The following is a 22,020-nucleotide window of genomic DNA, read 5'->3' as shown; positions in this document are numbered from 1 at the left end:
ATCATCATGAAAAAGAAAAGAGAGCATGTTATGGAATGCATGGACTAGAGCAAACCTGAACAGTTTATGTTGAGGCATAGTTTGATTTGTTAGTTACTACTCTTTGTATGTCTATATGTAATTAAAGTAATAGCAGAAAAATTAAATAATAGTCTCCTCCCAACAACACAGTTCAGCACCAGCTTTTCACCAGACATTCATCAAAAAGAGAAAATGTAAACATTACCCAAGTGCTGGCACAAAGTAACAAAGGGTGTGTGTATATATATTTTAATCATGACATCTTTTGAAATAGTTTTAACTAGGGCTGTCAGCGTTAACGCGTTATAATTATAATTATAATTATGTAATACAATTTAATGCATTTAATGCAAGAAACTTACGGAAGCATGTCAAATTGCATCATAACATAATTTACGTCATGCAGTTAGATGATCTTAAAGTCCTTAAAAATCTTAAAGTGATTATATCAGAGATGGCAGAGAGAATTATTCATTCCAGTGTCTGTTCCGCTTTAAAACATGAACTCTCTGTGATATTCTGTCATTGTATCTGAAGAGCGCAAGCCCTCCCGCATCGCGCTGTTCCTGTCTGAACGGAACGTCGAAGCATCCCACCGCTGTAAGGCCAGATGATATGAAAACTATGTTTCTCGGCTGGATAAAGCTAACGAGCTTCTTGCTATGAAAGTTTTGATGGATGAGAATTGCAAATTAAAGTAAAGACGATTGTGGTGACGTACAGGAGTCGCACATTAAGCACACGTGAGTCCGTTATATTGATGGGCAAACAAATCATGTATGAGCGCTCTCGACACACTGATCGCACATTGTATTTATGCAGACACATTTCGGTATGTTCACGTTGTTTTCACACACATTCAGGATAATGTTTGGATTTGTCCTGTGTATGTTGCTGTGTACTTTAGTATATATGCAGGTCAAGGTGGTTGGTTTAGGTTTTTTTTTGGCATCTCCATGTGGTCCTGTTCAGTATCGCAACTTGACTGAGGGTGCGCAATTAAAAAAAAAAAATTAATCTATTGACAGCCCTAGTTTTAACATGTTAATGAATATGGCAATTATCTACTTCTGTTGATTATTACTGCTGCTGCAGAGCAAGCATGGACTTGTCAATACAACAGACACGCTGCTTGGATGGATGGATGTCAAATCTCCTCATTTTATTCAAAAATTACCCATGGCTCTCAATGACTAGAAGGACTAAACTAAACACTTTACAACATGCCAATGATTTTCTTATAAGCTTCCTTTGTTTATTGGTGTCACATTACTAAACCAAATTAAAATAAAATAGTTTTTAAACAGCAAACAATTCTTTGAGTAGTAACGAAACTGGAAAGAAACAAGTTCCCTTCTGTTATTCTAATAAGCAAGCAGTACTTGCAAATTGACCGATTAAAGATTAATCATAAATGTATGAGCATAAATGTCCGTAGGTGTTGTGGCAGTGAGTCAGGGGAGACAGGTCACCAATCTGAGGGAGTAATTGAGATCACAGTGGGGGAGGAAAAATGCCATGTGTTCCTCCAATGATTGAGGGAGAAAGGATGCGTAAGAGACAGAGGACAAGCAAGAGAGTTCAAGCTCTCCCAGCTGTAATTCTGTTTAAAATGCACTCTACGCAAAACATTGATGTGTCGCCTCCCTCCTCCCCACAGCACTCTCTCTCTGCTTTATGTGCCGTCTGCTGTTCTAATCAGATAGAAGAGCTTTTCTGTGCAGCGGTGTGGATGTGGAGCTCTTTCTGAAGCAGACTTGAGCCATGTTAAACAGAGAAAGCCACAGGTCACACTCTCTGAACGCTTCAGAGGGATTCTGTCAGCAACAACAAGACGATCTATGAAGTGACTCTTCCCATTTCTTACGGTAAGATTTTTGCTCCTTTACCTCTCAATTTCAGTTTTACCAGAGACACCTGTCTCTCTGTTAGACTCCCAAAGATTTTTTTTTTTAAATGGGTGTGAATTACCTGTAAAGAATGGTAAAAGACCAATTTAGGCAAGCACTGTCTGAAAATACTACTAAAGAGAAATCAGCAGCTAAGCAGATCTGAAACAGACTGGAAAGAGTGACAGGTGTGTAGAGTGAGAGAATACACATTCTGTTTTCCTCAGACTTGTCTGAGTGTTATTGACAGTGTGCTTCTGGAAGATGCAAAATGATTATTGTTCAAGCTTTCACACGGTGCTGACTGCTGAGTAATTACAGTGCTAGTGTGTAGTGTAAAGGTTCACCACTCATCCACACAAGACCAATGGTGGTGATTTATTGATTGAGTTGATGGGCTTCAAACAAACCAAAGCCATGAGCGGCAAGTGGAGGGAAAAAAAAAAAGGTAACTGTTAAGAACAAACTAACACACATTTTAAGCCAAAGATAAATATCCAGAAATCTATTTCTGCTCTCTAGGAGTTAAAGCAGAGGACATCAGAAATAAATAAAAGTTTACAAATATAGAAATGAAAAATTAAAATAAAATAATCATGTATTAGTGTTTGACCATGCATAATTGATGGTTGATCTTAAAACAGTGAACACTGAATAAATAATAATTTGTTATTCCATGACATTTATATCATTTTAACCTCAAAATTATATTTATTGTGCTGTAATGCCATTCAATGACTCGAGAGAATCCCTTAAGAACTTCTCTCTTGGCAAGGGGATATATGGATGTAACGTCAATTGGAAATTCACATAATCCTGCTTTAGATACCTTCATACCTAGTTTTGGAGGGAAAAAAATTAGATACAAAGTAATCAAGGCAGATAAATAAAAAAAATCTGTCCTTGTACTCAATAACCTGGTGCTTTTCCCCAGTAGATAAATCTGCTTTAGCTAACACCAAGCTAGAGCAGGGCAACTGTACTTGAATGGAAAAGAAAATTGAAATGACAAAAGAGGATATAACCATGAAAAAAATCCATCTTGTGTTACCTACTCAACCATTTCAATGTTAATTATCACAATTTGAAAAACAAATTAGACAGAAAAGAACAAAAAGAACAGAAAAAAAACAAACAAACAAACAAACAAAAAAAAAGATACAAATGTAAGTCTGTATAGACTACCTCAAATGGAAAAACTGCAGGTTTTTGATATACCCATTCTCAACCATCAGTGTTACTAATTTATTCCTTTTGACAAAGCCCTTCAATTCAAAACCAATTTCAGTTCTGAAACAAATGATTGAAGTTTTCCAATTCTTTAAAAACATGTTTTTATGCCAGAAGCAAGCCTATTGGTAATGTATTATTCAATGTATTACCATGCCTACCATTGTATTACCATGCCTTGTTGTGCCACATTCAAGGTTAGAAATTATCTGAAATCTGAATAAATGTTTTTATTTCCCCTATTTTTCCAGATTATTCAAAATCGTTGCATGACGTCTCAATCCAGCCTACATCATCAAACTGTGCGTGCATGAGAAAGTCTTAACCTAAAAGACAAACTCAACATGACTATCACCGTTCAGAACGTCACCGCCACCTCTGCCATCGTCAGCTGGCCGTCTTCTCCAGGCTGTGTGGACACATTCTACAGCGTCATGTATCACCCTAACTGGAACAGCCTTCTGATGGGTTACACACGCAAGAGTTTTCTGCGCGAGGACAGGGTTCCCGTGAGCCAGACGTCTACCAGTCTGGGCAACCTCAGTCCTCAGACCACATACATCCTCTGTGTCACCTGCCAGTCTGCAAATCCCACCAGAGAGCAGTGCCAAGTCTTTAGTACCCTAGATGAGGGCACTGAGCTCGGGGAGAGCAGCAGGGAGCTGGCAATGGGAGTCTGGCTGGCCAGCAGCATTCTCTTGCTGATCATTGCCGTGGCTCTGCTTTGGGGATGTCTCCACACCATGTGTCCAGCAAAAAGGAACCCAGAAAGAGGTAGCCAGCCAGGTCCGAACCCTCCACACCTGGCTCTGACCCCCATGGGTGGGAACATGAGAAGTGAAGGAAGAAAAAGTCTATACATGCCCGGTTGCGGCGAGGAGGACTTTCAGAATGCAACAGTGATCGAGAATCCTTTTCGAGTCGAGCGTGGCAGAGAAATGGCAAACGGGAGTCGTGAACTTCAAACATCAAGTAATAAACAAAGATTTGGCCCCGAGTCAGAATAACTGGGCTGGCAAATTGTCACTGTGACATACAGACCCTCAAAATTGAAACTATTAGAACCTACACAATGAGGACCATCACCGGGGTGGAAACCAGGCAGTTGGGCTAGGCTGACCGGGTTAAATTAGCATTTAAATGTCAGATAAAAACATCATTAACTAATCAACCAGACTGAACAGAATCAGCTGAAGGTTACACCTTAGGTTACACTGTAATACTATGGACTTTAAGGTACACATAGTGTGTGTGTGTATATTATATATATATATATATATATACACACACACACACACACACACATATATAGCTTTAAATGCATATGTTTTTTTTTGTTTTTTTTTTGCATTTTATGTCTCTGTGAGTTGATAGTCTCTGTTTGTGCATTTATTGATATCCTCTGCTTGAAATGTATCTTGCTTACCTATCTATCTTGCTTAATAAAAAATATTTCCCTGTATGTTATGGTTTGTGACAGGCATATTGTAACTGCATGTGAAAGTTGGAGATGTAACTGATCTAGGTGTGATATTTAAACTCATTCAAACCCACCTTTGAGCCATATAGGTATTGTGGCTGGGCGTTGGGAGGCTTGTCTCTTTGAAACTCTTGTGAAAACGGCAGTACAGTGCGAACAAATCTAAAAGAAAAGGTAAAAAAAAAAAAAAAAAATTAGATTTTTGTATTATTGGGTTTGTTACCCAGTTATTGTCATCTGTTCAATCAGGCAGCACTCAGCATGTCCACTCTAGCCCCATTCACAGGTAACAATACAGTGGAAAAACTCATCACACAAGTCAAATCACAGCTTTCAGAGTAACATGTTTCTAAGGAAAAAATTACCAAAAAAAGGTTACAAAATTCTGTGCTGGTTAAAGTAACTTGGCTGTGAGTTTATATAAAAGGAGCAGGTGAGAAGTAGCATCAGTGTGCTCTGTGTATCTATCCATCACTCTGAGAGTCACCTGAGAATCAACTAGACACAATGAATGAATGTCATTCACTCTTTATCAAAAATAAATAAATAAATAAATAAATAAATAAAGGTCTTCTCAGGGGTGAGCTGGAACCTTATTTACAGCCCGAGCTGCAGCTAATATTGTGTCTCAGTTTCTGAAATCTTTAAAAAAAAAAAAAAAAAAAAAAGAGACGTAACCCACAAGGATGGCATCCCTTCTACCAGTTATGAACTGTATTGAGACCACAGCTGAACCCTGATGGTGTCAGTTCATTTTAATACTATATGCCTCTATATGGTTACATTTATGATGAATTTGCCAGATATCAACAGGTCTCTCCCCTGAAAGCCCACAAAATGTTGTAAGCCACCAACATGACAGTGAAAAGATGACTTTAGTCTTCTTTTCATTCCACATTCACCCTACCTGCACATCACTTCCATATACTTCATATTGAAGACCTCACAATTTGGTCATTGAAATATTTCCCACTTCACTATGGTTCCTTACAAATCTCTTTTTTCTCACCTGCTGTCATATTTGATATTTGGGTCAGACTGTACCTTGAAAAATGATCGTGCTTGAACTATTCGACAGTAAAAGAGATACGAAAAGAAAAAGTGATGGATATAACAGCAAAAGGTAGACAAACACTCAATTCACAGAAAAAAAAGATTAATAAAAAGGTAATTGATTTGCCTCAAATTGCTGCAGATTACACACTTATCAAAAGCTGCAAACAAAAATCTGTGTACAAGAGTGTGTCTCAAGTGTGGAAAACACTTCTGAAACATAACAGCCTTTTCCTGGTTGAAATAAAACAAACATTTCAAACATATCTTTTGATTACTCACATTTAAGCATAAACTATAAATAACTAATTAATTAACTCGATAATTAATCATTCTCTAAAATTAAAGATAAAAAGCAATGCTCCATCTTGATCTAAGTGTCTTGGGAATCTGGCTTTTTGACAAGTGATGAAAGAAATGTTCTTTGCAATTTAACTTTTAATCTCAATCACTTCTGTTTAACTGAAATATGGATGAATTAATACATATTGCAACAGCTGAAGCCTGAAAGTACATGAATATAGCTGTTAATGTACTATCCATTATTTATCCTACCAGAAAAGATTAGTAGAGCCTGCGTGATTCTTTTTTGTCTTTTAGTTTTATATGTATAAAATATTAATACACTTTAAAAATAATGACCATTTCAATGTTATATTTATATATTATTTATTAAAAATATATATATAATAATAATAATAATAATATGATTATATATATAAAAGGGAGGTTGATTATGTATTACCAGAATTAATTCTCTGTCCAAATTGTCATATCAATTCAAGTCCCCAAAGTAACTTACTAAATTCAATTACTACAGAAAAATGTCATAGAAAAATGTAATGAAAAGTAATCCTGTTCGAATAGGGATTTTAAAAACAACCATTTAATTATCATATTTATATATTATTTATATTTAACAAAAAGAAATTCTACATAACTTCAAAATTATTGTGGGTTTGGGGGGTGATGAGCTGACCCACCTGTTCGTGGAGCCGTTGTAACAGTAGTTGGGCAAGAAGTCATAGTTGAGTTCCCAGAAGACATGGAGTGTGATTCTGCCATAGGGTGCGGATACGTTGTGGTTTGCCTCGCGAAACATTGCGTCGATACTGTCCAGTGTCAAATACTTACTGAGGAGCTTGTGGGTCATCCGGTTTATCTCCAGTAAACCCTCCAACTCCTGATCATAGACAAAGAGAGAAGTGCAATTGAGGCAAAAAAAGCCCTCTCATTTTCTGACACAAAAATAATGTTTACAGACAATGCATGTCGATATATACACACACGCACACAAGACTTCTGACAACAAATTTGTATGAAAACAGATAAAGAGCCTTGGAACAATTTCATGACATTTTAAAAATGCATCTGTCACAGTCAGACATCCAATGTCTATATATTCACAGGCACACACACACATATACAGGAAGCAAATATTAATAAAACGATTCACTCTCTGGCAGAGCCAGACTTGGCTAAATTATTTCTGCTGCACTGAATTTCAATTCTACTATGAGAGCAACCTCTCTTTCATTAAAAATCCTAAATGGGCAAATACTCAGCTAATTTACACAGCTAAAACAAGCTGAACAAATTCAAGGTTTCTGTAAGCGAAAAATGAAAAATGTCATAAAAACAGAGATTTTGAAGGATAAGGCACCATGATGGAAGTAAGGTCCTCGCTCTCAAAACGGTTGATGGCTAGCTCTAGAGATTTGTAAAGCGCCGAGGACACTCGCTGGGTGATCAGGCGGTTCAAGTCGATTGATCGTCCAAGGAGCTGCAAGAGAAAAGGACAAAACAAGATGAGTGGACTTCAGAACAGCACAAATAAACAGGAATGAATACGTAATCGTACAGAAGAGTGGCCATTCTTACCTGTACATGTCTCTGTTTGAGCAGCGTCTCATAACGATTGGAGGAAGGCCACGAGATGTTGGCACCTTGATTCTTACATTCAGCTCTTAGTCTCTTATCCAGGAGGAGACTACAGAAAGAAATCATGTTACAGAAAATAAAAGTCCCCAAAATTACTTACATTACTAAAGAAAGATTGTTACATATTTGTCTTGTTACATATTAAAAAATTAAAAAATGTTACATATTAAAAAATTGTTACATATTAATTAAGGATTTAAACAGATTTACCTTCCAGCAAGAATCTTGTAGTAGGCAAAAATTTGATCAGCAAGTTTGTAGACAAACTGGTCAAAGCAGAGATTCACCTGGGAGTAAAAACAAAAAACCAGATGCACAATCACTTAAAAGAACATTAAAGGAAATTAAATGCAAAATGCAATAACTGATTTAAAGATTTTTTTTAGAATGTAGAAGGTCAAGAGGGTTTTACCTCAGCTTCAATCTCATCATAAAGGAACTGCTTTTTAAACTTTGTGAGAGCGTAGTGTGCGCTGTCGTTGTACAGATCCAGTGAATACAACACGTACCTGTGTAGATCAGACAGATTTAATAGCATATTTTTTGCACATGTACCATGGCAATTCATGTACTAAAAAATTTGGGTACACTTTATTTTTAAGGTGTTCTTGTTACAGTGTGATTATACATTTAAGTACTGAGTAATATTAATTAACAACAAGTACTTACTACAGTGTTAGGGTTTGGTTTAGGGTTAGTTGCATGTAATTATGCATAACTTACTGTTATTACTTTATTAAGTACATGTAACGTCTGTAACAAGGACACTGTAAAATAAGTGTTATCAAAATGTCATTTTTTTGTTCTCACTCCATCATAGAGGCCTCTTTAATCTCGAGGATGTGGTCAGTGAGGATCCAGGGCATGGACATCTCAATGGGGAACTGGATGCGGCGGCCCATTGTGAGCTCCAGAAAGAACTCACGGAACCAGAGCTGGGACAAATCACAGCACTGCTGCAGTGTCTCTGCAACACAACAAGCATGCATAAGAGACAAACATTAACACTGCCTGAACACATTCAACTAAACAGACTGGCCCCAAAAACTATTTGGACACTTAAAGTCACCATGATATCAAAATGAACAATTCTTATTTTTTGATGGAACACTGCCGTGTTTATTATAAATGATTTATTAGCTCACATAAGAAACATGTGCCCTAGTAAACCCATTAAAAATATTAATGTGCCCCTCCCCCTTGCTATGACATCTCTTCTTTGATTGACTGGCTGTGAAATAAGGATCTCCAATGGCCAGCCAAGTTTCAATCCCTCCCCTCCAGCAACCTGTCACTCAAATTAAAAACACTTTATACGATCCAATCAATTCCTGATGGAAGTTCCATCCTACATTTTTTTTCTCATTTGAGAAGTTGTAAGAAGTTGCAGAAAAGCAATTCCAGTTTAATGCCTTACTTAAAATGTACACATTTATTTGCACTAAATAAACTATGAAACCAAGTGGCATGTGCAAACAAATGATGCTAGACCTTTTCCCAGGAATATTTTTTTTTAGTCTGACAAGCAGGAAGTGTCCAAATACTTAGAAAAATTGTAAAATACTTTTGCTGTTCACTACAGCTTGAAAGTGTGTTTGTGTTATTTTTCTTTAAAATAAATGACACTTGCTAAAGCAATGACATTCATGCATTTTTTTTATGTAGCTTTAAAAGGCCGCTGCGGATGCAGATAATGTATATTGGTACATAGTGATATGACACTTAAAATATGGTAATTGCACATCAGTTTTAGTGTTCATTAAAGGGTGAACAAGCAAATGTATAGACTAGGGAGGACAGGCATTTAGCCTGTTCCTTACCACTGAAGTTGAGCAGATGAGTGTAGAAGAATGATTCACGATGGAACTTCTCTATGTCCAGGATGGTTGGTCCTTCAAGACTACTGCGCAGAGTCTTCTTTGAGCCGCTCTTATCAGCGACCAAAGACTCCAGCATGGTCCTGACCATATACAGCTATACAGAGGAACAGAGGGAAGCAGCAGATGAAAGGACATTAAGTCTCTGATGCAAAGTTGGACATCTTTACTCTCCACACGTTCGGCCACTCCTCGACAGACAGAGTCATATCACCATTCTGCTCTCGTCATCTCAACACTGGTGGGGGGCTCTCCTTTGCATTCTGGTCTGAGTGCATTAATGTGCTGATGGAGGGCATACAGGTGTCAAAGCCTTCCTGGACATGTCAGACAGACATCAAAGGACTCGTCTGTATCTCTGCCCTTGGATTCCATCTGGAATTGTGTGTGTATGTGTGTCACTGTATTCAAATACTGAGAGGCTACATTCATTGTTTGGGTCATTGTTTGGGTCAAATTGTCCTGTACATAAAATAAGACAGTGGTTTTCAAACTTTTTGATGCAGGTCCCTCAAATATGATCCCCTTGTGAGAGGCAACCTTCCTAAAATATATAGGCAGCTACATAAAAATAAAATGTGATATTATAAAAACAACAAAATTAATAATTGCTTCCAAAAAATAAATAGTTGGATAGTACTAAAGAAAATAAATTATTTTTTTTTATTATTAAGCTCGGAGTGTATCCGAGTTTAAGATTTCTTTTGTTTCCCCACAAAACTATATGCAGATTTTTTCTATAATAGTGCTTCCAATGGAATAAAAATATTGGGTAACACTTTATTTTAGGGTTCAATTCTCACTTTTAGCTAGTTGCTTATTAGCTTGCATATTACTAGTATATTGGGGTTTTTTTATTAGTGCGTATAAAGCACATATTAATGCCTTATTCTGCATGACCTTATTCTACATCCCTTAATCTTACCCAATACTTAAATTTGAACGCTACAAAAACTGTTTACAAATTTGTCTAAATCTGTGTTAGTGAGCACTACTCATTTGCCGAGATAATCCATCAACCTCACAGGTGTGGCATATCAAGATGCTGATTAGACAGCATGATTATTGCACAGGTGTGCCTCAGGCTGGCCACAATAAAAGGCCACTCTAAAATGTGCAGTTTTACTGTTATTGGGGGGGTCCGGAGGGGTCCGAAAACCAGTCAGTATCTGGTGTGACCACCATTTGCCTCACGCAATGCAACAAATCTCCTTCGCATAGAGTTGATCAGGTTGATTGTGGCCTGTGGAATGTTGGTCCACTCCTCTTCAATGGCTGTGCGAAGTTGCTGGATATTGGCAGGAACTGGAACACGCTGTCGTATACGCCGATCCAGAGCATCCCAAACGTGCTCAATGGGTGACATGTCCGGTGAGTATGCTGGCCATGCAAGAACTGTGATGTTTTCAGTTTCCAGGAATTGTGTACAGATCCTTGCAACGTGGGGCCGTGCATTATCATGCTGCAACATGAGGTGATGGTCGTGGATGAATGGCACAACAATTGGCCTCAGGATCTTGTCACGGTATCTCTGTGCATTCAAAATGCCATCAATAAAATGCACCTGTGTTCATTGTCCATAACATACGCCTGCCCATACCATAACCCCACCGCCACCATGGGCCACTCGATCCACAACGTTGACATCAGCAAAGCGTTCACCCACACAACGCCATACATGCTGTCTGTCATCTGCCCTGTACAGTGAAAACCGGGATTCATCCATGAAGAGAACACCTCTCCAAAGTGCCAGACGCCATCGAATGTGAGCATTTGCCCACTCAAGTCGGTTACAACGACGAACTGCAGTCAGATCGAGACCCCGATGAGGATGACGAGCATGCAGATGAGCTTCCCTGAGACGGTTTCTGACGGTTTGTGCAGAAATTATTTGGTTATGCAAACCGATTGTTGAAGCTGTCCGGGTGGCTGGTCTCATCTTGGAGGTGAAGATGCTGGATGTGGAGGTCCTGGGCTGGTGTGGTTACACGTGGTCTGCGGTTGTGAGGCCGGTTGGATGTACTGCCAAATTCTTTGAAACACCTTTGGAGACGGCTTATGGTAGAGAAATGAACATTCAATTCACGGGCATCAGCTCTGATGGACATTCCTGCAGTCAGCATGCCAATTGCATGCTCCCTCAAAACTTGCGACATCTGTGGCATTGTGCTATGTGATAAAACTGCACATTTTAGAGTGGCCTTTTATTGTGGCCAGCCTAAGGCACACCTGAGCAATAATCATGCTGTCTAATTAGCATCTTGATATTTAAGAGAAATAGACCTTTTGTGTACATAGAAAAAGTCTTAGATCTATGAGTTCAGCTCATGTAAAATGGGGGCAAAAACAAAAGTGTTGCATTTATAATTTTGTGTGTGTATATATATATATATATATATATATATATGTGTGTATATGTGTATATGTGTGTGTGTGTCCCAGTTTGACCAGATTGAATTCTGTCTGTATGGACCAAGAAGGTCTATAATAGTAAATTATTTATTTGCATTCCCTTTCCTCTCAATGGAAGTTGTTTGGTTTTTAGCAGGGCAGGCATTTCCCCACTTTTCATCACAAGATATTAACTTAATACCAAGACATCAGCAAAGTATAAATTTTGCTTCAGAGACATGATACTTTTTGCAGAAACTGTGGTGAAAAATCAAGCATGATCATACAGAACATTGATGAAAAAATAAAAACATAGGACATGGAAACAATCCTTCACCGTGCGCTCTATCAAATTCAACTGACTATTGAATCAGGACACATTTATGAATCTCTCTCAAAAAATTACAATAGCAAAGCACTGAGATCATGTTGAGAGGCAGCACCGATTACAGCTCAAATCCCTGAGGCGCTATTGACATTCAATACAACACCCTTCCACGGCACACCGGATTCCACTGTGCTTCATGCAACATCTGCAGCAGAAGCGAGTGGAAGATTACAAGCTCTTCTGAATGACACTGGGGGAGCGTGTGACCGTGTGACCGCGTATGTGTGTGAGAGAGAGAGGGAGAATAACAGGTTGAAAAAGCAGATAGCAATATGACTTATAATGTTAGGTTGTTTCAAGTAAGGAATTACATAAGGTGAGAATGAGATTAGGTGACGATATGTAGCTAATCTGAAATCAGTAAGTACAGCTTTTGGACCATGTTTGAAAAAGGCATCAGCAGCACAAAAAGATTTTCCTCAGAAATAGATTTCCTCAGCCTGAAACATACTCTACACAAATACATGACCCCAATGGACTCGATGTCGATATATCTAGCTACGCAATATAAATTTTATGTGCCGTTGCATTCAGAATGAAAATAATAAACTACATGCATTTGATGGTAACTCTGTTGCCCCCTTGAGTTCTGAGATTTGTTACCGTCACTGTAATACAAAACATTATGCATGTATAATGGGGTTGCTATATTGTCTGCATTTGTGTAGAGTATGTTTCTGCCCTTTATATGGTATAGATTCTGAAAATTGGAGAGCCGCATACTTGAGTACTGGAGGGTCCTACGGCACGACGAGGAACTTTGATATCAAATCCCCCTTTAGGGTCCTTCTCGCCCCGCAGCGCTGGGTCATTATGTGGCTCTCTGCCCGTCTCCCAATCACAGATGGTCTTACGGATGGCCTGGAGGACACTGGAACAACATCACTGTCAGCTTACACAGACTTAAACCACTAGAGCAGTAAGACAGAAAGATCATTTGGTTTGGTGCTCTGTTGTACCTCTGGACGACGTTCTTCTTCCTCTTGATAGCCTGACGCAGCGGTTCTCTAAGCGTGACCTGGGCAAAGTCTTGCAGAGCTGAATAGATGGTGTGACGGATGGCGTGGTTGAACACGCTTTCCATTCGGCCCATCAGCACCTGCAAGCCCTTTATCATCGCAATGACCTAAACAAGTAGATAGAAGCACATTCAGACAAAGAACTGGAAAACGAACACTGACACCTCAGAGTTACTTTGGATACACTAAACAATTGACACTGATTAACTTTTAATTCACAACAGTTCAACACGGATGTCAATTTAGTCATTGATCTGATTCATTTAGAGAGGATTCATAAGGCTGATTCAAAACACAGGCCTACACAGAGTTTGATACTGAATTTTAGGCATTCGAAAGAAATAATAAATATAATTAAAGACAAAAATAATTCATTTTAATTTGAAATAAAATTAAAATAATAATCTTTATAATTAATTAATTATAAAAAAATATTGAAGGACACCTGAATTAATTGTTCAGCAATTAATTCAGGTTAATTGATCCTGAATTCATTTTCAGACTAGGTGTGGAGAGCATAGAGGTGCAATGACCTTTAAAATAGTTGTGAATGTATTTTGTGCTGAAAATTATAATACAATGCTATGCATCTGAGCTTTGGACCTGCAGGTGTACTGACCTCCACCAGAGCAAACTTCTCCTCGCTGGTGTAGTTGTATCTGGTGGCACGTTCATACTCCTCAGCATTGTCTGGGCATTCTTTGTTGGAGTATTTATCTGTAGGGTGCACCAATTTCCAGGAATACTGCAAAAAGGAAAACATTTTACAATCTTTCATGTATAATTGCTTATGATGATTATTCTGCAATATACCTTCAATGCTGCTTAAAAAAAAAAAAATCATCAAATTTCCTGAAACTATGGTCCATCATCTCCATCTCCAACCTAATTAGCTACAAATATCAAAATCCATTTTACTAATTGCCAAAAATGGACTTGTTTCAGGCTGTTTCCATGGCAACAATATTTCATAAGACTGCCAGTATGGAGTGTTTTGTTTGGAACGTCTGTTCTAAGAGAAAAAAAAAAAAAAAAAAAAAACTGAAACCTGACTATTGAAGTGAAATCAATGATTCAAATCAAAGGTGAAAACATTGATGGCCTTGTGGAAGTAAGAGAAAGAACATACATATGTGGCTTGACAGGCCCAATCTACTCAATGAATGAGGTTCAAGCTCTTTGTATTGAAGGGTGGGTTGGTGCAACTGAAAATTCGAGGTTAGTTAGTCTTGAGTGAGTGCACCAGGCTGGCTTATCTGCCTGTTGAAGTGTGTGGTGTGAATGACTGTCCTCAGACACAGAGCAGGACTTAAGCAAAAACATTTGAGAAAATATTTGCTTTTTGAGTAACTCAATTAGGCAGCTGAACACTTCTCTCATACGGGACATGGTGGGAAAAAAAAAATATGACATGGTAGGAAAAAATATATTTCAATGCTTTTGCAATCGGCCACAAAAGTTTCTAGGGGGAACGCAAAGATTTTGCGAGCGAACGCAAAGTTTTTTGGGGGAATGCAAACATTGCAAAAGCATTGACATAAAATTTTTCATATTTCTTTCCATCACCATGTCCCTTTAGGAGCTCCGTACAAATCTCTACTGTAAGCACATGTATCCACAGCATATCTGAATCTCAAAATTTAAATTAAAACAAAACTTCATTCGAGATTCAATTTCAAGACAGTTTTACAATAATTTGACTAATTTGGTAATCAAGTAATCGGTCGATTATTTATTTTTTGGGTGGTAATAAAATAGACCTAAGCAAACAGCCTTTAAAATGACTTTTAAAAAAAAAAAACATAATGAGGCAATAATCTTTGGTTCAAATAAAGTATTAAAAGCAAGTAATCATGTGGTTTTTAGAACAACACTGTTAAAATACATATGGTCATGTAAGCGAAATTTTAAAATTCTCTGTATGATAATTAAACTATAAATAACAGTGATTGACCAATCAGAACTAAGTATTGTAACTGATTCATCTTTTAACGTTCTTTAAAAAAAAGGAGAACAGAAGGTATGATATTACTTTGATTAGTGTTTTAAGAACATTACAATGAATAAACATATCTAAAGTGCATTGATGCTATAAGGGATCGTTGTCAAGGTGAATTAGTGACAGTGAATGTCATCACTGAGGTGATAATGGGACACATGCATAGGGTATGTTAGATACATGTATGTGTGTTTATTTACTTTATTTAATAAAAAACTATGGGCTCTGTTCATACTCCGCTGTTTAAAACTGCATGAACATTCCATTCAAGACACAGCTAACAAAGACTGTACCACTAATAGTGTATATATAGTCAAGAACTCTAACTCTATTCTTTTTGTCCAAACTATCCAAAGTTAGAGCTCTGGAGCACTGAAAAGTTTGGGGCTCAAAAATGCGTGTCATTTGGAACTCATTTATAGAGTTATTTTTATTAAAAATATAAGTTGATAATGATTAAACACTTCAGTGCCCTCCAAAGGCACCATTATAGGTATATAAAGGGATGGATTGCATATGTGCATGTGTGTGTGTGTGTGTGTGTGTGTGTGTGTGTGTGTGTGTGTGTGTGTGTGTGTGTGTGTGTGCGTGTGTGAGAGAGAAACACTCTGGTGGTCACTCCAATACTGCAATGATATAAATACTGTAATTGAATGAATAATGCCTATATTTCTACTCTTTAAACCAATAAATACAAATGTTTAAGGTACAGTAGCACCAACACCCAAGCCCCTCGCCCCCTCTGCTGATGACCACATCAGCAGAGGGGTTGAATTTTTTTTTACAATTCAACCACTGAATATACTATACATAATACAAACAATCAACTTATGTACGTTATGTATTACAACGAATGCCTGCAGAGGGCACCAAAGGCCTGGTGATTGCTGTTGTCCCACTTTCCAGCAGATCAAATCCTTGTTTAATATTGGCCAAACAACATTTAATTCAATATTTGGCCATTTTTTTATGATAGAAATGCTACAGCCACTGTAATTTCTTGAACAAGTATATGTGGATATCAAAACATGCAAACACAGAGCAAGGGTTTAACCTTTTATTTTGAAATCACGATGAACAGTTCGCATATTTAGAAACACATTAATGTATTCTCCTGTGTTGGAGTAGGTTTATAAATGATTTCCCTTACCAATCTGATGAAATGGCAATCGTGACAGCCCTAGCTTTAACTATGCAGGTATATTGAAAAGCAGCATGAACTCAGACAAGCATCACCCACATAATCATCATGGGTCAAAAGTTTCCCTGGGTGGTGTTCACATGCACAAATATGACAAGTCCACTCACCACTTCCATGACCTGAGCACTCCACTGAGAGAGCAGCTGCAGGCCCTGCAGAGCCAGATCAAACAATTTCCTGTATTCAGAGTCAGTCTTCTGAGACTCTTGACGCCCTGATCCGGTCACCACCTGTGAAAATGAGGAAAGGATGAGATAATAAACAGCAAGTAAACAAGATAACATAACATCTAACACAACTACTGTCATTAGAGAGAAACAGAGCAAATTAATGAACCACTGAAATCTCATCACACAAGCTAATGGCAAAACACCAGGATACCTGCCGCATCCTACAGGAGCAAGGGCTGCATTCAAAATGAACAAACAGAGGAGGAAATGCCAAAACCCTGCATCTCTGCATTCATTTCAGCAGTCCAAGACAGCACAAGACAAGCACTGTGTCAAAACCCCTGACATCTGACAACCATAGCTGTGGACCGAACAAACAAATTCCTCCCCGCTTCTCCTCATCACTGGGCTGCTGTCACTGATAGCAGACCCCTGCTGCCAATGTGTTCTCATTACAGTGCTGCTGCCATGTCTTAATTGACCTCCTCCCCTCACATTTCCATATTCATCTGTAAGACTACAGAACCACTGGGGTCAGAATGCAAACTTCGAGTTGCGGAGATTGAGCCTTGAAACTATTCAGCCATGGAAAAGGGAATAGTGTATGAAGCGAGAGCTGCTCGCCCTCCCACGGCTAATGAATATTCCTGAAATCTACTCGCATGTGCAAAATCAAACTCAACAAGAGCAATGTAAACTACTGTAGCTTCTGATTCTCATTAAGCCGTATGATTGCCGTACATTAGTGCATATCTGAAAGAGATTTTTCAGCATCACATATGCTGAGGCTTAATTCAGTCAATTAGCAAATTTTCAGCTAGGGAAAATCAGATTTACCATGAGTACTAGAGTATACCGTACTATATATAATGTAATTTATTCCTCTGATGGCAAAGCTGAATTTTCTGCAACCATTACTCCAGTCTTCAGTGTCATTCTAATATGCTGATTTGGTGATCAAAAAAAATTCTTATTAACATCAGTGTTGAAAACAGTTGTGCTGTTTCAAATTTTTTGTGGAAACCATGATATATATTTTTCAGAATTCTTTGATAAATAGAAAGTTCAAAAGAACACCATTAATCTGAAATAGAATTCATTTGTAGCAAAGAACTTAGTGTCACTTTTGATCAATTTAATGCATCCTTGGTGATTAAAAGTAAAAATCTTACTGACCCCAATCTTTTGATCGGTAGTGTGTAACAGTAATGTTTTCCTAACAATGTGCTATTTTTCAGAATAGTTTGATTTGACAGTTCAAGTGAAGCATTGCATTGACATTTGAAATTTTGTTTTTGTTTTACATGTTTCTATAATTTACAGGTAAATCAAATCCAGGCTGGATGTTTAACAAAAAGTCTGTAGCAGTGGGAGATTAAATCCATCTTGTTAATATTGAGGACGATACTGCAGGCAAAAAAATTTTTTCAATCCAACCCAAAAGAGAATAACTTTTGCCAGTTTCTGAATCAAAGAACGACTCAGAGAACTAACTTCGTCAGAGGTCTTATGTTTAGAAAGAGCAAGTCATTTGGCAGATTAGGTAACAGACATTTTGTCCCCCGCCAACGTCATGGGAATATGAGTCAGTCCATGGTGACTGTGGAGTCTTCACTGCATTTGTTTAAAAAGACAGTGAAGAAAAACCTCACCTCACTGTTGCTGTAGCGAGCCAGCTCAGAAATGAAGCGCATATGGTCTTCACGGATTTGAATCATCTGCTCGCAGATATTATACTGTGGACTACTGCCTGCAGATGTGCACGACCACCTAGAGAATGGAAGAGGCCAGGCAATTAAAAAACATGCAAGGATCTAGTAAATACTTCAGCCAAATATTAAAATAGACAATTGTTACTCTTTCACAAAAGGCAGAAATTCAGAACTGTGTATTGTTAACATTTTTCCTTTCCAAATGTTACAAAAAAAACAGCATGTAGGCATAGACTACTAAAATACCAACCAGTACATTGTTAAAAATATCTTCTTCTGTATTCCACAAAAGATAAAGTTATATGAGATCGGAAGGGCAGATTTTCATCTTGGGTAATCTATTCCTTTAATTAAAGTAAGCTAAAACACATCTGCAAGCAACAGCGTTCTTATTCAAGTATGGCCTGCTAGGGCACTCACCTAGACTTGTTTTCCTCATAGTGGGCGCTGGTTTTGATATAGCGGGCCAGTTCAATTTGCATGTCACCAAACAGAGGCACTACCTGCAATTGCTGTAGGAGTAGAGCAGAATGTCAAATCACATCAAAATCTGTCTCAGGTGACCCTAACACAAGTGGTCAGACAAGACAGACCACTGTTTACTTCAGGAATCAACATGCATCTCAAATGCATTCTCATTTGTAAAGGTCTGAGTTTTCATGACCTTCAACAAAAGCACACACACACACACCTTGAAAAACTTGTCAATCTTTGTGAGGTTGATTCTCTTCTTGGCATCCAGTTTGTAGATGTTGCTGTTGGTTCCATCCATGAGATAGAGACCAAAGCCCATCACCTACAACACAGTCACAACAAATTATGTGGAGCAATACCTTAATAATATCTATATTTTTAGTTGTTTTTTTAGTTTTTACATTACACTTTTTGAATCTGCTTGGCAAGATGGTGATACATAAATATCAAGATTCAAATTTAATACTGTCAAAAGCCTGAGAAATATCATCAAAAACATGGTACTATCCTTAACTAAAAATACAATGGCACTACTTATTGTAGCGTGAATTTATACTACCTTTCAAAAGTTGAGTCAGTAAGATTTTTCTACTTTTTATTCAGCTAGGACTGCATTAAAATTATCCTAAAAGATCCTAAAAGTAACGGTAAAGAAATTTATGATGTTACAAAAGATTTCTATTTCAAAAAGATGCTGTTCTTTTAAGCTTTCTATTCATCATAGAAAACTGAAAAAAAGATTAAGCAGCACAACCATTTTCAGCATTGATAAGTTTTTTTTTCTTGAGTACCAAATCACCATATTAGAATGATTTCTGAAGGATCATGTGACACCAAAGACTGGTGTGATGACAGTGACAGGAATAAATTACATTTTAAAATATATTAAAATAGAAAATTATTTTAAATCATTATAATATTTAATAATTTTACTGTTTATATTGTATTTTTTATCAAATAAATGCAGCCTTGGTGAGCATAAGAGACTTGTTTCAAAACATTAATAAAATCTTATTGACCCCAAACTATTGAACTGTGATGTATAAAGTTCAATTATTCAAATTATATAGTAAATGTGCATTTTACCAGATGCTAGAGGATAGTGTGTAAATGTCAGTGTGTTCATGCTTACTTTGAGTAGCATGTGTTTCTCACTGGGGGTGAGGTACATCTTGTTCTCGTAGTAGTCAACACACAGGTTAACAATGTCTGCCAACAGCTCATCATATCCGTTAATCACCTCAAGCTGCTGCTGTAGGGACTGAAACAGAGATGCCCGTCAATATCAGTTACTCATACAAAGAACATGTCTGAAGCTCTGCCACATGTATTTGTGTTCATTATGCTGCTGTACACAGAGACTTGGAGTCAATTTAATGATTTTCAGTGTTCAGAAAACACTCAAATGTTTTCATCACGGTTGCAAAAACAAATCAACACTTTATATTCAATGCATTTTCTCTTTATTAATCGTTAGTTCACAGAAAATGGTGTGGTACCTGAGTGATCTTGTTGTGATTGGCCAGAAACATGGATAAGTTCTGAGATTCCTGAATGGAGGACGGCTCGGACATTTTTCTAAGGAACTGGGCAGCTCTAATGGACAGAGATGACAATATAAGTAAAGAAGAGAAAGACTGATGGAGGACATATCACAATGAGGCCAGTTCAAGCGTTATGTGTCACTAGTACAACAAACAATTATATGTAATTCAGGACAAATATAATAAATTGTTGGATTTATTTTAAAGAAAAATAAACATTTCATGAAAAATACAAATATTGTCTGACACTTATAAAAATATGTTCCTTTTGTTTTTTGTTCTACTACTGAGTAGACTACTGAGTTTTGCCCTATCTACTGAGCCCTAGAAAGACAAACAAACAGAATAAAAAAGAAGACAATGATAGAGACATAGAGAAAGACAGCAAGAGAGTGACGAGAAAAGTTAGATGACATGAGGTGGAAAACTGGATGGGAGGTTGACAAATTTGACATTTCATAAAGTGTGTTCAGCAGGTGGTCACGCTAAAAATAAACTTAAATCCACACAAACACTCTGAAAGAGCAGGGAGAACAAAACTAGATTGCTCTAGTCTCTTCAGGGATATGATGGTACGCAGATTCTGTGCAGCATCTCTGTTCTGATTATCAGAATTTTACATTGGCTGTATAAATGCACTAAATAAAGGCTGTACTTTTGACATTTCTATCCTGAAAACAATGCATCATGGTTTCCACAAAAAATATTAAGCAGAACAACTCATTTCAACATTGATTATAAGAAGAAATGTTTCTTGAGCCCGAAATCAGCATATTAGAATGATTTCTGAAGGATCATGTGACACTGAAGACTGGAGTAATGATACTGAAAATTCAGCTTTGCCATAACAGGAATAAATTACATTGTAAAATATATAAAAATAGAAGAGTTCATTTTAAATTGTAATAATATTTCACAACATTACTGTTTTATTGTATTTTTGATCAAATTAATGCAGCCAGACATTACATGCAAAGACATTACAAAAATCTTAAACTCTTGAACAGTAGTTTGTATGTGTAAACATTTTCTTGGTTTGAAATGTCTGTTTAATGCCAATGAAGTACCAAAAAAGTATGTATGGATCAGCAATAACTACTGACTAGAAGATGCAGCATGACTGCCATCTAGAGGCCGTATGTATTAATGATGAGGCTAGATGCAGAACTGAGGCTCACAGAAAGCAGTCTGTGGTTACCTCTTGTAGGCGGAGTGATCATTTTTGACGCTGCACTTCATGTTCTTAAGTTCGTCCAGCACCGCAAACATGTTGATGAACTTCCCCAGCGTGAGCAGATAGGCTTCAGACACAAAGTCCTTCCTCCGCTCGGCGTGACAAAGACGCCGCACTTCCCCACAGAAGCGATCTATTGCTGTCCTCTGAGAGAAAAGTAAAATGAGAGAGAAGCATTAGTGTATCTTTAACATCCTGTACTCAAATTCAGAAAACAGCGTTAAGCTTTACCTGAAAGTACATGAAGTTCATTAGTTTGGTGACCTCGGGCTCGAGCACCTCCACTGTCTTCTCATAGATCTCTACTCTGTTAGGCTGTTCATTACACTTCACCTGAGAGAGGGACAGATGGAGAGGGTCAAATAAACAGACAACCAGTCTGTGTTGGTGATGTTGA

At 37.6% G+C, this 22,020-nt stretch overlaps 2 protein-coding genes across 3 annotated transcripts in view; one reads left to right on the top strand and one right to left on the bottom strand.

The window, feature by feature from the left end:
* Positions 1-22,020, bottom strand: part of cyfip1 (cytoplasmic FMR1 interacting protein 1) — a 41,840-nt gene that overhangs the window by 7,830 nt on the left and 11,990 nt on the right. For both annotated transcript variants that reach the window (XM_051898235.1, XM_051898236.1), the window contains exons 5-23: positions 21,855-21,956; positions 21,588-21,769; positions 20,345-20,441; positions 19,978-20,106; positions 19,063-19,167; positions 18,792-18,883; positions 18,312-18,429; positions 16,597-16,719; positions 13,909-14,034; positions 13,230-13,396; positions 12,994-13,141; positions 9,435-9,588; positions 8,425-8,581; positions 8,027-8,123; positions 7,825-7,901; positions 7,555-7,663; positions 7,337-7,456; positions 6,657-6,856; positions 4,695-4,782 (exon numbers count right to left, since the gene is read on the bottom strand). In XM_051898235.1, coding sequence (XP_051754195.1) covers positions 4,695-4,782; positions 6,657-6,856; positions 7,337-7,456; positions 7,555-7,663; positions 7,825-7,901; positions 8,027-8,123; positions 8,425-8,581; positions 9,435-9,588; positions 12,994-13,141; positions 13,230-13,396; positions 13,909-14,034; positions 16,597-16,719; positions 18,312-18,429; positions 18,792-18,883; positions 19,063-19,167; positions 19,978-20,106; positions 20,345-20,441; positions 21,588-21,769; positions 21,855-21,956 — 2,391 coding nt within the window. The remainder of the gene's footprint in view (positions 1-4,694; positions 4,783-6,656; positions 6,857-7,336; positions 7,457-7,554; positions 7,664-7,824; positions 7,902-8,026; positions 8,124-8,424; positions 8,582-9,434; positions 9,589-12,993; positions 13,142-13,229; positions 13,397-13,908; positions 14,035-16,596; positions 16,720-18,311; positions 18,430-18,791; positions 18,884-19,062; positions 19,168-19,977; positions 20,107-20,344; positions 20,442-21,587; positions 21,770-21,854; positions 21,957-22,020) is intronic.
* LOC127514952 (fibronectin type III domain-containing protein 9) lies at positions 3-4,688 on the top strand. The gene is made up of 2 exons (XM_051898240.1): positions 3-1,889; positions 3,392-4,688. Exon 2 carries the CDS (start codon positions 3,485-3,487, stop codon positions 4,145-4,147), a length of 663 nt encoding a protein of 220 aa, XP_051754200.1. The 5' UTR covers positions 3-1,889; positions 3,392-3,484; the 3' UTR covers positions 4,148-4,688.

This window comes from Ctenopharyngodon idella, chromosome 6 (assembly GCF_019924925.1).
Source record: "Ctenopharyngodon idella isolate HZGC_01 chromosome 6, HZGC01, whole genome shotgun sequence".
Classification (NCBI taxonomy): Eukaryota; Metazoa; Chordata; class Actinopteri; order Cypriniformes; family Xenocyprididae; genus Ctenopharyngodon; species Ctenopharyngodon idella.
This window is presented reverse-complemented; position numbering and strand designations above follow the sequence as displayed.

What these genes read in the sequence shown, in the direction of transcription:
- LOC127514952 (XM_051898240.1), top strand. Translation starts at nt 3,485, where the DNA reads ATGACTATCACCGTTCAGAACGTCACCGCCACCTCTGCCATCGTCAGC.